Source organism: Neolamprologus brichardi, chromosome 7, assembly GCF_056152115.1.
Source record: "Neolamprologus brichardi isolate AB-2024 chromosome 7, ASM5615211v1, whole genome shotgun sequence".
Classification (NCBI taxonomy): domain Eukaryota; kingdom Metazoa; phylum Chordata; class Actinopteri; order Cichliformes; family Cichlidae; genus Neolamprologus; species Neolamprologus brichardi.
In genome coordinates this window covers 48,694,695-48,707,158 of record NC_142110.1, presented here as the reverse complement: position 1 = coordinate 48,707,158, position 12,464 = coordinate 48,694,695, and the positions used below count along the sequence as shown (strand labels likewise).

General features: G+C 38.1%; 2 protein-coding genes across 3 annotated transcripts; both read right to left on the bottom strand.

The window, feature by feature from the left end:
* Positions 1-1,927: 1,927 nt before the first annotated feature.
* edf1 (endothelial differentiation-related factor 1) lies at positions 1,928-7,200 on the bottom strand. Its single transcript, XM_006810083.3, has 5 exons — positions 6,953-7,200; positions 5,863-5,914; positions 5,570-5,730; positions 2,618-2,711; positions 1,928-2,519 (listed from the first exon to the last, which is right to left on the bottom strand). Exons 1-5 carry the CDS (start codon positions 7,028-7,030, stop codon positions 2,458-2,460), a joined length of 447 nt encoding a protein of 148 aa, XP_006810146.1. The 5' UTR covers positions 7,031-7,200; the 3' UTR covers positions 1,928-2,457.
* Positions 7,201-7,767: 567 nt separating this feature from the next.
* LOC148102202 (uncharacterized) lies at positions 7,768-10,897 on the bottom strand. 2 transcript variants are annotated; one of them, XM_087844491.1, is made up of 4 exons: positions 10,708-10,897; positions 8,604-8,761; positions 8,398-8,502; positions 7,768-8,100 (listed from the first exon to the last, which is right to left on the bottom strand). In XM_087844491.1, exons 2-4 carry the CDS (start codon positions 8,739-8,741, stop codon positions 7,936-7,938), a joined length of 408 nt encoding a protein of 135 aa, XP_087700617.1. In that variant the 5' UTR covers positions 8,742-8,761; positions 10,708-10,897; the 3' UTR covers positions 7,768-7,935. The 2 variants fall into 2 exon arrangements, with proteins under 2 accessions (XP_087700617.1, XP_087700616.1); XM_087844490.1 differs by having other exon boundaries at positions 8,604-8,742; positions 10,708-10,891.
* Positions 10,898-12,464: the final 1,567 nt, after the last annotated feature.

The following is a 12,464-nucleotide window of genomic DNA, read 5'->3' as shown; positions in this document are numbered from 1 at the left end:
AAAAAAGGAATGCCAGCAAACTGTCTTTAGCAGAAGACATAAGAGAGTACAAAGCGGCTCAGCTCAGCTAAAATATGATTAAGGTAAAGATCTAGCTATAGTTAGGGGGAAATTATTTATATGAATATTTAATTGACTTTAAAAAACTAAACAAACGCTAATTTACCAGTTATTGCTCATTTAACTCTAGAATGATTGTTTTGTTGGGGCCTTGACTAAAAGTTAAAACTAAAATCTGGCTATGCAGACTTTATTATCTCTTTCTGGTCTTTATACCTTAAGAAAGACAGAAAACCCATTCATAATGTTATATATCAGAGTGCTTACTGTATGAAGCTGCCCATTAAAAAAATGCTCTTTTAACACTGAGGAGGATTGTTACATGCAGCTCAGTGGAAATGTGGGGCACATCTAGCATGGCCTTAGTTCCATTTCCCTATAGCCAAGAATCAGCCTCAGGTCAACAGGCCCACAGGGCTTTTTCACAGGACACATCTGACATACCACAAAGAAAGAAAAATAATAAAAGTTATATATATTATTAACATGTGTTACATGTACTACAACTTTAATTGAACAGAATTGTTATTATTAACATCACGAGTGAAAATACTTGCTATGAAAAAGGCCCATTCAGTATCTAATAAGTAGTAGTAATTCTAATCTCTGTACTATTCTAGGGTCTTTAACCTGAAATAGTCAACACCTTTAGGTGATGGCTGTGGTGTTTTGGCGCTATATAAATAAAACTGAATTAAATAATGACAGTCACTGACATGACATTGGTCTTTAATTAATCACAACAATATCAGCAACACTTCATGTCACCCAGCTTTCCCATCTATCCCAAACCAGTGATGCACACAGCTGCAGCTTCCTTCAGGTGTTTCCTGCGGAGCAGTTGAAGGACTTGCAGCCTGCTGTTGGAGCTAAATAGGAAGTCGGAGTAATATTCGTCCTTCCCCACTTTAAGTTCTCACACTGACGAGCTCCTCGGTCCTTCACCCTTGAACGTGTTTTGTCCCACTTGCACTTCCTCTTCCATTATGCCCTGCTGCTCTGCAACAATTCTATGAATCATTAATAAGAACATAAGGCAGCCTTTATGGCAATAAAGAATATTCCTTAAATCAGTAAGTCATTGTGAAAAGGGGGGCACTATGAAGAAATGTAAATTGCTGCTTCATCAAGGTCAATCTTTGGAAGTTAGAAGGTGTCGTCTCAATTTTAGGATGTGTTTAAATTTGACTTGCTTTTACAGACTTCAAAATGCAAAAATCTATGAATTTTTTGCAGTATTCTGACATCTAGTGGCTGAATTCTGTCATTACTTTTGTATTCAATACTATAGTATTTTCTAACAAAATAATTTAGGCAGCCTTTTAACCTCCTGAGATCCGAGTAAAACTAAAGTATCTTTCAGTTTGACTTTGTCTACTACAGAGGAAATACAGTTTGGGCTTCATCTCTGGAGGATGTGTTTGAAGAATACAAACACTAGCTCTAGAGCAAACACCAACTCTTGGAGTATGGAATGCCTTGTGACAGAGGTATAGCATGACGAAGATACAACACTCCAAGGATCCTGAATGGAAATCTTTGGCAGATACCCATTACAAAGGCGCCAGACTTTAAAAGCTTTTGTATTTTTCAAAGATTTGGCTGGTGATTCCTTACATGTTTTTTGTGTCTTCATGCCCACTGAACCTAAAGTTTAACTTGGAAATTATGTGTACAAAACTTTCCAAATAAGCGCCCTGGGACATTTCAAAGATTGCTGCCAAAATTTACCTGAAGTAGTTACTGAAGTGTTACTGGGATAAACATAGTTTTTAAAAGACTATATATTATCTGTATCTATATACATCTCACTGGTTTTGTTAAGACATTCTGTGCCACACTAGCTTTAAAGTCACACAAAGAATAATTCATGAACTGCCAAACTTTATTTATAGATCAAAACAACGCACAGCATTAAAACATTTCAACACTGTAATGACATCCACCCACTGTCTGAAGAGAGTGAAAAGATGCAATCAAGCACTTCTGGTTTAACATCATGCTCAGAATTAACATTAGTCTGAAGATGAAAAATAATTCACCTTTTTTTTAAAAAAAAGAAAAAGAAAAGAAAAATCTGACTTTTATTGTGTCAAAGCCCAAGCAGACGTAGGTGAAAGAACTTCACTGAACATTTTTTGTGATGCTTTAAAAAGCATTCAATCATTCATTTTTTGTGGTGTTCGAGAGTGTTTCAGATGACTTGTTAGTATGCAGCCTGCATTGCAGTGAAGCACCAGGTCCTATGACAGGACACAGGTGGGATCAGCCCAGAAAGAGGATCGGATGGGAGGGGAAAGGAACGTTTTTAAGGGTTCTAAGAGGTGGGAGGGAGATTCAGGATTCAGTTACAGATAACAGGAGGGGTTGGGGAGGGCTGATTTCGAGGCTTTGTGTTCATTTCTTTTTGGTTTTTGGCTCCAGGGGTTGGCCAATATCCTTCCCACGTAGCTTCAGTCCTGTTCATGGTCGAAGGTAAAAACATGTGGGTCATACAGCCGAGAAAATAACAAAATTCAACATTTTGTTTTGGAAAAATTTAAAGTAACACACTTACCGATTGCTCTTTCTATTTTCCCCATGACCTGGTTGTTGGGAATGGCTCTCCCGCACTCATAGTCAGCGATGATTTGAGGCTTCTCGTTAATTTTCTGAGGAAAAAGTGTGGAATACATAATTTAGAACTCGTAGGTAGCACATTTCACATAACTGCAGGGTTATAATAAACACTGATTGTAAGGTTTGCACTGGAAAATTACTTTGCTAGCAAATACTTAAAAACAACAGCCAAAGTACAGTCATGGCTAAGATTGTAATATTTTTCAACAACTTTACTTTCCTTTTGTTTGCCTTGTAGAACAGTGCATGATCATGCACACATCACCCCCAAATTGCTCTGGGATTGCTTGAAGAAGTTGATAACACTCTTAACATGGTCAATCCTTTAACCCTTTAAGACCTACCATAGAACCAAGTCCGCCAGAGCTTACTTTATATTTTTACATGCTGTGGAGCCATTTTTGGGAGCATTTCAAGTTGCTATACATCAATACAACCATTACAGCCTAGATTTTAATAATATGTATGAATTAAGTGCATAGTAATTACATAAATTGCAAAAAAGTGCAATAAACTACAAAAAAATTGAAAATCGTTTTTGTTTTTTTAACATATATTTCTAGTTAGAGAAATTTAAGAGGCTTATCCCTCAAAACTGTAAATACAAAAAAGTTGCACAAAATAGTTTCCCACCACAGGAAATTTATTTTGAGTGCCTTCATAGTTTTATTTTTGAAATACACCAATTTTTATACACTGCAGGAAAAACGAAAATAAATATTATGATGCAAATTTGCAAAAAAGCAGCATATGCATCAAAATAAACTATTTCCAGCAGTGCAATATGAGTCCTAAGCATCCCAGAAACGACACAAAAAGTCATAAAGTCAAACATAACTTTTAAAAACACCAGTATAGGCTCATTGAGGCCTGGACGGTAAAAAACTACATTTCCGCGAAAATGACGTCACTTCCGGTTTCGGCCAGGTCATGGCGGACATGCGATAGTTCGCGCTGACGTCTAATCCAACGTAGGAAGTGTTACAAACAGCTGATCGGATCGGCAAAGCGTGTTTCTGGAATATTATGTTTTTGTTGCTGCAAGTGCTTTTTATGCAGTTTTTGCAAAGCTATATGTGGAAGGAAACTGTGACCGAGGACAAGCTGATGGCATAAGATGTAAGTACAACTCCTCCGGTTTCATATGCAAAAAAAATTATTGCGCTAGCTCACGTGGTTGCAGTGCTACCGGGATTTAAAAATAGTTACGCAAAACAGAGCCTGCCCGCTCCGACCGGTTTTAAAGGGTTAAAAAGCAAGTGGAACCAAGCAGAAGACTACAAACTTTACTCGACTTTGAGTCCTGATAAGATGGGAACGGAGAGCTATCAGTCAGGATTTGGCCTTGAAGCACACCTCGTTGCATAAATTATTTTATTTATTATTTGACAATAAAACTCTGAAACTTTTGAAAGGCCTAGAGCTGGGCGATAGAACGATAACGATATGTATTGCGAAATAACCTTTTCTCGATAGAAAAATTAAACTATTGCGATAGACCTCATCTCTCTTGCTCTCTTAAAAAAAAAAAAGAAGAAGAAGAAGAAGAAGAAGAACAGCCAACCCAAATTAAGTAGCGCAGAGCCGAACCAATCACAGCCGCAGCGTCACGTCATGTGACTTGTTACACACAGCACAAGTGCCAAGCCGCACATGTGTATTTGTTTGGGAAGCAGCCAGCCGCCGTGCCGCCCGGGTAATGGAGGAAATGAGTGTGCCGACTAGAGAAAAATCAACCGAGAGCGTGACCGAAGGTTACCGAAGAGAAAACAGATGATGGTTCCAATGCCGGAGAGACTGTCGGACGGAAGAGCCATAGAAGTTCCGTAGTGTGAAGGCATTTCGGCTATTTCAAGTCTGACAAAAAACAGAGTAGCGCGCACTGTAAATTGTGCCGAAAGCAAGTCTGGAAATACAATAAACCTTTTTTATCACCTGAAGCAGTGCCACCCACTAGAGCATGCTCAATCTCTGACTGAAAGCGCTAATTCGTCATTTGTCCGACTAAAGTTTTTTGTTTGTTTTTTTTATAGATAGATGGAGTTGCACCTTGGATGTGCACCTAGGATTTGAAGAATGTTCTGTTAGCATCTTTATTTTAAAACTGTTCGAAAAGCTAAGCTATACAACAAGGAGAGATTAAGGATTTCCTTTTAGTTCTCAGTTTATTTCATATTGACAAAAGTTAGTCAATTTTGTCTGTTCTTCTGTAACACAAACTAAGATTTATTTTTAGAATTAATATTTTGTTTCTAAGTGGAATTGACTATTTAGTAGTCTGTTTTGTTTGTTCTATTTTGAAACTTAAACTCTTTAGCGGCTGCCTTTTGTGTAGTTTGCAATATTTGCCTTTATTTATCTGAAAAAGTCTCATGTTCCTTAAGTACATCTACCCTGTTGAACTTATTATGGGAAATAAATATTTAAATCAAAACAAGCTGCTGATTAGTTCACATTTTACTTGTGAGCAACGGCACATTTAAATCTGACAAATACAGTTATTTGGCTTATATCGTGATATATATTGTTATCGCCTGAAATGAAAAAACAAAACAAAAACATATCGTGATATGAAAAAAATCTTATATCGCCCAGCTTAGGAAAGGCCTATCATTGTTCTTCACTATACCCCAGAAACATGTAAAAACTCTGTGAAACTGCTGAAACCTTTGCCCATGACTGTGATCATGTTAAGAACATGGACCATATTGATCTCGCAACAACGTTCAAACAATTCGTCACTGACTTGGTTTGGTTTATCTTACTAACTACTACTTTTTCTTTCGATACATGTAGACTGCTTTCTGAGGTGCTTTATAAAACCAGACATGGCACATTTTCCAGCAGTCTGTGCACTGTTTATACAAGCATAATACATTTGTTTACTCACAGTGGCTAGATCTTTCTGGGTCAGGCCTTTTTCCTGTCTGCCTTGTTGAATGACCTTGCCCACCTCCAGAGGAACCCTATCATGGTGCAGCTCCTCTGTCTCCCTGTCCAGTTTGGCTGTATTTTTTGTCACAAGGTGCTGTTTGTTCTGCCCTGCAGCCCCTGCATGACAAGCCGTGGATAAAATCAAAGCAATGCGAAAGATGCCGGGCATGTACAGACTGTAGTAATCATAACACAGGTGAGTAAGTGGACTTCGTTCTTATAGTGTAAAACCAACTACTGGGAATTTACATTTCTTGGATGTTTGAACTTCCTCCCCACGTCGCTGAGCAGTTGTGATTGCCTGGGAAAAAACAAAACAAAAAAATAGGACAAGTACAGGTCATAACATTGCAGCAGATTGCCCAGCTCTTGATACACACTCTTTAGCCTTATGCCATTTAGTTAATAAGTAACCAATCTGTTTATCAAAGCATATTGACTGAATTTAAGACCGTTCACCTTAGTACACAAACTGAACCTGAATACAAACAATATTTCAGATTTCTCAAGATGGAATAAGCGTTCACACACAGAAATGTGACATTTAAGTCACATTTAAGAAAGGTGTCCTAAGGATTTATAACACCACAGCCAACCCATATGAGCCCAAAATGACATCTTGAACCCTCCTTTCAATACACGTTTAAAACAGCAACAACAAAATGTCAAAATGGTGTCACAATCAGTTCTTAAACTTCAAAAATTAATTATTTAGCGAGTCATTTTAATGATTGCATTTAAAGTACTACTTTAAGTTACAGTTAAATTATACTTGTGGCATTTAAAGACGTTCGCTACGTGCCTGCTGATGAGCATTCCCACCATTCGTATAAATAAACACCAAAGTGAGTGTGCCAGTAGTGGGCCATCCACTACTGATAATATAGAGGCTACCCCGGCATTAGTGTGATCATTATCCGTGTAAAGTTTGTTTTGTTGAAGGTACCATATGCTACTAGAAACTGTGGCATAAAGAAAAATACACTTCAAGTTAGTGCAGGAAGGTTAGCTAGCTAGCCCTCCTTCGAAGACAGCTAGCACTTGCTTGGTTAAAAACACTCAAACAGACGGTTTAAATGTCTCCAATACGACCGTTCACCTAGAGGCGGTTCATCTTGCTAGCTAACATTAACGGAAACGGGCGTTCATATCTGTTGTTATTGAAGTAAACCAGAAGGATGTGCGATGGTTCTTAGCGCTTCAACTAACGACCACGTGCACAAAGAGCTTTTACCAACATATTACACACGATTAATTCACTCAGTGAGGTAGATATCCGAAAATGTTGTTAGCCAGCAAAAGTACGGAAGCACAAACGAAATAAGGCGTTCGCACTAACCTGCTTGGATTTGGCCTGGGCAGCAGTCGGCCCCTTCTTCCTCAAGACAGTTACGGTGTCCCAGTCGCTTTCTGCCATGTTTGTCGGTTGTTCACACAATACCCGTAACGTTGAATATATATATATAAAAAAATAAGTTTAGCTGACAGTTTTCCTTCGGGGAAAGGTGTTTCTACTTTAACTAACCAGGCGCACCTTCCAGAATTATCGACCACGCGTTCTGCCAAAACTTTATTTACAACAGTGTGGTTAACAATGACATAATGCTGGCCTGTCAGCAGCGACCTCTGCCGGTCAAAGCGTGCGGTGATTTCACGGTTAAAGAGCACCTTGCATCAGACACGGACACAAACCCAAGTGCCCCTATATTGTTGTTACGAGATTTGTGTGAAGTCACCACACAACCCAGTATACCATTATTTCCGGCCCCAAAGCCCGAAAAATAAATTAAAATAATAATAATAATAATAAAACCTAATCAAACATGTGAATCAAAGAGAACAAGATTTCCATTAAGAATTAAAGTCAGTAGAAGACAGAATATATGAGTGAATAATAAGTAGACAAGTTGTGGTTGTGGAATGACATAGGATGTTTGAGATGGAAGTAGCTGACCCCTAAAGAGGGCAGCCGAAACAAGAGTGAAGTCATCGCACTATTTACAGTTTTTGAAACATAACTTATAAACTTAGTAAAGTAACAAATTTCCTACTTTGCAATATATCAAAAATGTTTAGAGAGTTTAACTGACTATGTAAAAATGTTCAAGTTGCTAAAAGACAGAGCTGAGAAGAGAGAATCTTTCACAATAAAAATCAAAAGCCATGGTTTTATTAACAATACAGGGTGTTCAGTAACATAGTACACAGCAGAAGAAAACCACAGTAAAGTATTAAATGCATGAAAACTGTAGCTATAACAAAATGTGAAACATTGTCATGTTATTTAGAAACCTCAGCTGACATATTGAGCTGGTTACACGGTCACCAATTACAGGACATTTCAGAGGCCGCATCGCTGCCACGTCGTGTGCGAATGGGGGACCAGCCACACTCTGACAGAGCATCATCTGCTTGGTGGAGACGACCCCAGCGGTACCCATATTTGGAACTCTGTTTTCCTGCCCATGCACGAGGTTTTGGATTCATCTGGAAAACATACAAAGAATTTTCATGGTTATTTTCCAATTCATGAGTAAACTACCCTAACAATCATTGCAACTGTTCCTAAATCTTTTTGCCATCACAGGTTTTGGTGTTTACTTTCAGGTCTTCCTACCAGTGCCCAAGCGAACCCTACTGACATCATTTTTTTAAAAGTGGAAGGGAGTCCTGTCTTCACTGCTGAAGTGACAGTTTTTTGACTGATAATGCCGGAAAATGACAGTTATAAGAAAAAGACAGACATTTCATTACATCCCCTCAGACAACCCATCCCGTTCCCACCTGAATAAAAACAGTTGTGTTCATGTGAAGAGTCTCAACTCGCTCAGACAGGTGATTCAGCCACTCCAAATGGTCACTGATAGACTGGCTTAGATCACTGTTGCTCTTAATTTAATAAAACAAAACAAAAAACAGAAAGATTTCTTTATAATACAATTTTATTAAACAATTGTTTATATGATAGATAAGCATTTTAATGAAAGTACCCCAGACAAGTTATCCTTCAGTTCAACAGCAGCAAGACGAACATGCTCCAGTTTGTCAATCTGCTCTTTCAGGCGGTCATCAAGCTCCTGCATCATCATCAGGCCTTCATCGGGCCTGACAGCACTTTTGGCGGTCATCCTGGATCAGAGAAGCAGACCTGTTATGCACAGATGTTTCAGCTTATAGTACCACCCTATAGGAATGTATTGGCATCAACCGAGAGCATGTTATGCCTAATGTCATTTGTTTGTTTGTGAACATGGAAACAGTTCGATATGTTAGCTGAGGTTTTGCTTTTGCTTTTTGATATTTGTTTTAATCTTTTTGAATACACTGTTTTTGTTTGTTTTGTTTACTGGGCAGGTTTTTAACATTTTCTGTATTTCTGGGGTTGAAATCTGAGAAACTGATGTTTATTAACAAACCACCAGGGGGCGACACAGTTCTTATTCCACACAGATTTTCTGCAGAGTGGCCTTCTGTGATGCAAAGGAACACATCTAGCTTCCTGTTGATCTGAATTCACATACACACACATAATGGTCTCACTGGAAGAGTGGCTGTCAAGAAAACATTTTTAAGGAAGGGAAACAGGGGGAAATTAAAATTAAACTGGACTGAAAGTCTGTGGCAAAAGTTCTGACTGAGTGAGGAATCCAAATCATCATCAATGCATAGGAGGCCAGAAAAAAGGTAAGACTGTGGGTGTCTAAAGCCACCTTTAAAACACAGTGCAGGCTATTTCATGATTTGGAGCTCCATTTTAACCAGTGGTACTGGAAAGCTTGTCAAAATTAACAGAATTATGAACACAGAAAAAAAAACTAAAGTCACATCTTAGGAAGCATGCATTGAAAATGGCTTAATTTTTCAGCATGAAAATGATCCCAAGGATCCCTGAATAGATAAAACACACAATCTGATGCTATCAGCCATGGATTGGCCTCCCTAGAGCCCGGTTTGACATTATTGAATGAAGTAATTCTTTAAGAGGCTTGGAGAATCATTCCTGGAGACTACTTAAATAAATTACGAGAAAACTTGCCTCAGAGTGTGAAGAATAAAGGTGCTCATACCAATATAGATACCATATATGCCAGCAATATAAAGCACCTTGAGCTGCATTGCAACAATTTCAGCATTGTTGCAATGCACTGATTAAGAGTGACTTCCGATCTTGCGTCTCTTTACAAAAATAAAAAAATGATGAACCGAGAGCTGGCAGTTCTCAGGTGTGTGGAGCAAACACACCTTCTCTATCTTTAGTGTTAAGTAACAAAACTCTACCAAACAGCTTTTTTCCCCTCTTTTTTTGCCAGCTCTTTGTTTATTACATTGTTGTTCATTTTTAGAAGGCTAAAAATGAACAACAATGTAGAATTTTCCTTTGTTTTGAACAGGCACAGAAATGTGTTAATTATTCATTTTCTTTATCTATTCTGAATCAGTTAAGACACAGTTAAGACACACTATACAACAAACAACTAGACCATCTGAATATTAACAGCATAAATAACATTGCGTTGTCTTCAAATGCAAGCTGAATATGTGAGTGCAAATAAACTTAGCAATCAAAATCAGTCGACAGTCATCTATTAATTGAAAATGACAATATAATAATACGAACATAAATGTTCTATTTTTTATTTTCATAAATCAGTTGAAGAGTTAACTTTATGCGGCAAAGATGGCTGCCGTATGTTCTGTTAAGGAGCGATATGGATTTTTTTTTTCTTTTTTTCTTTTTAAGCAACTCTTCTGTGAACTGCTAACGGGGTCTGACGAATATTAAATAATAAAAAAGTCCTATTAACGAGGATCGTCTGTGTGAACAGTCAGTAATGAGGAAAAACAGGCATCTTTTTCCAAGAGCCATTTTCCCCTGCTTGGATTGTGTTTGTAGTAGAAAATGCCGAAAAAAGAAAATTAACTAATTAAAAATTTTTTTTTAAAAAATGTAAGTTTTCAGATAAATTCAGAGCGAGGCGGTACTTTTTCGCTGTTTATCGTTACCGTCACAAGTGCAGCACAAGAAAAACGTCGAAGAAGATGGTGCATCTTTCTGTCCTCAGACAGCGAAGAAGAAGAAGAAAGAAAAGTTACCTTAGCTATCTGGCTAAGAAACACTCCAAAAGCTTCGTGGAAAGCCGCGCGGTGAGGTATGCAAACTCCCGTTCCGCACTCAGGAAGGAAGGAGAAACTTTCTTCGTCCAGACTCGCCTCCTTTGTTTTTTTTACGCCGCAAAAATCTCCGGAATTTCTGACCGAGTGACGTCACCGTGCCTGAACTACACAGGTGCGTTGTTGCCGTGTTACTACGGAAGTTATTAATACATGTGGACGTTTACTAAAGGTAACTTTGTGATTACAGTTAAACAATGTACAGCACAAAAGAAATAAAGCAGCAAAGGCGTTGCCCCCAAGACACAAAAACCTGCATTGTGTGTCCACTGCTGACCGAATAATAGAGTGGGTGTAAAAAAAAATCTGAAGAGAGTAGAGTGGGGTTTTTTTTAGAGTGGAGGAAAAAAAGGCAGAAAAATACGTGGAGCTTTTTCAGTTTTCTTTTTGTGCCTCCTCAGTTTTCGTGACCCTTACATTTATTTTGTGGGCCTTGGGGAATTTACCAGAATTTCTAATCAGAGTGCTTGCTGATCATACAAAAGATATCAAAAACCATTATTTAGATGCCACAGCCTACCTATGTATTGTTGCTTACTATATCCATCCCTTTATGTCCACAGTTTGCGCTTCTTCGAGACAGCGTGCCATGTCACAAAACTCAGACTACCTCAAACTGCTTTCTTGGACATTGGAATGAATACACAGCCAATCTCAGTCCATTAGAGCGCCTTTGGGATGTGCTGGAACAGGAGTTTCGCATCCTGATGTGCAGTCAACAAATGGAACCAAAATCTCTGGGGAATGTTTCCAGCAACTTGTTGAATTCATGCAACAAAAAAAAGTTTACCTGAGGGCAAAAGACTGAGTCCAACCCAGTCTTGCCTTTCTGGTGTCTGGTAAGTGTATTTCCTGCATGGATTTCATGGGGTATGTCCAAGTTGATCTTAAGTGGGCCAGACCAAATGAAATTCTCTTTTCTGTCAGCACAAAGAAGTTTAACTACACATTAAATCCTTAAGATATCATTGTATAAGAAAAAACAAGTATAATTCCAACAGTATGTCTCATTTTTTTCTACATGATAAAGAAGTGTTGCTGTAACAAAGAAAGAAATCTGCCAACATGACTCTCAGGGCTTAAACTGTAAGAAATAAATATATAATAAACATATTTCTCTAATAAATAAAATGTCCTAATGAAAAAATGATGGTAGCTTATTGGCCAGGCTGTCCTACAATACTAAAATAAAGGTTTTGTTTATTCTTTTTTTTTTTTAAACTGTTGAGCCAAAAAGTTCTCATATTCTCTTAATTTAATGTTCATCTATTACTTCATTGCCTTAGGATAGTATGAATGGCATGGAAGTCGTTATCAGTAGGAAAAGCTGTAAAACCTATAAAAATACACTGAGGAGCACAAAATCCATGTTCCCCTTCACATCTTTCAGTGGGCCAGATTTGATTAAGAGTGACTTCCAATCTTGCGTCTCCTTACAAAAAAAAAAAAAAAAAAAAAAAGGGATGAACCGAGAGCTGGCAGTCCTCAGGTGTGTGGCGCAAACACCTCAGACTGAACTTGTCTATCTTCAGTGTTAAAAACAAACATGGTTAGCAGAGCCTAAAACTTTTTTTTGAAACTCACATATTTAGTACACAGTTAACCTTACTGCCAATCAAGGACACCACACATTCAACAAACTGCAAACTATTCATCCCGATGCCATCAGAAGAATCTGA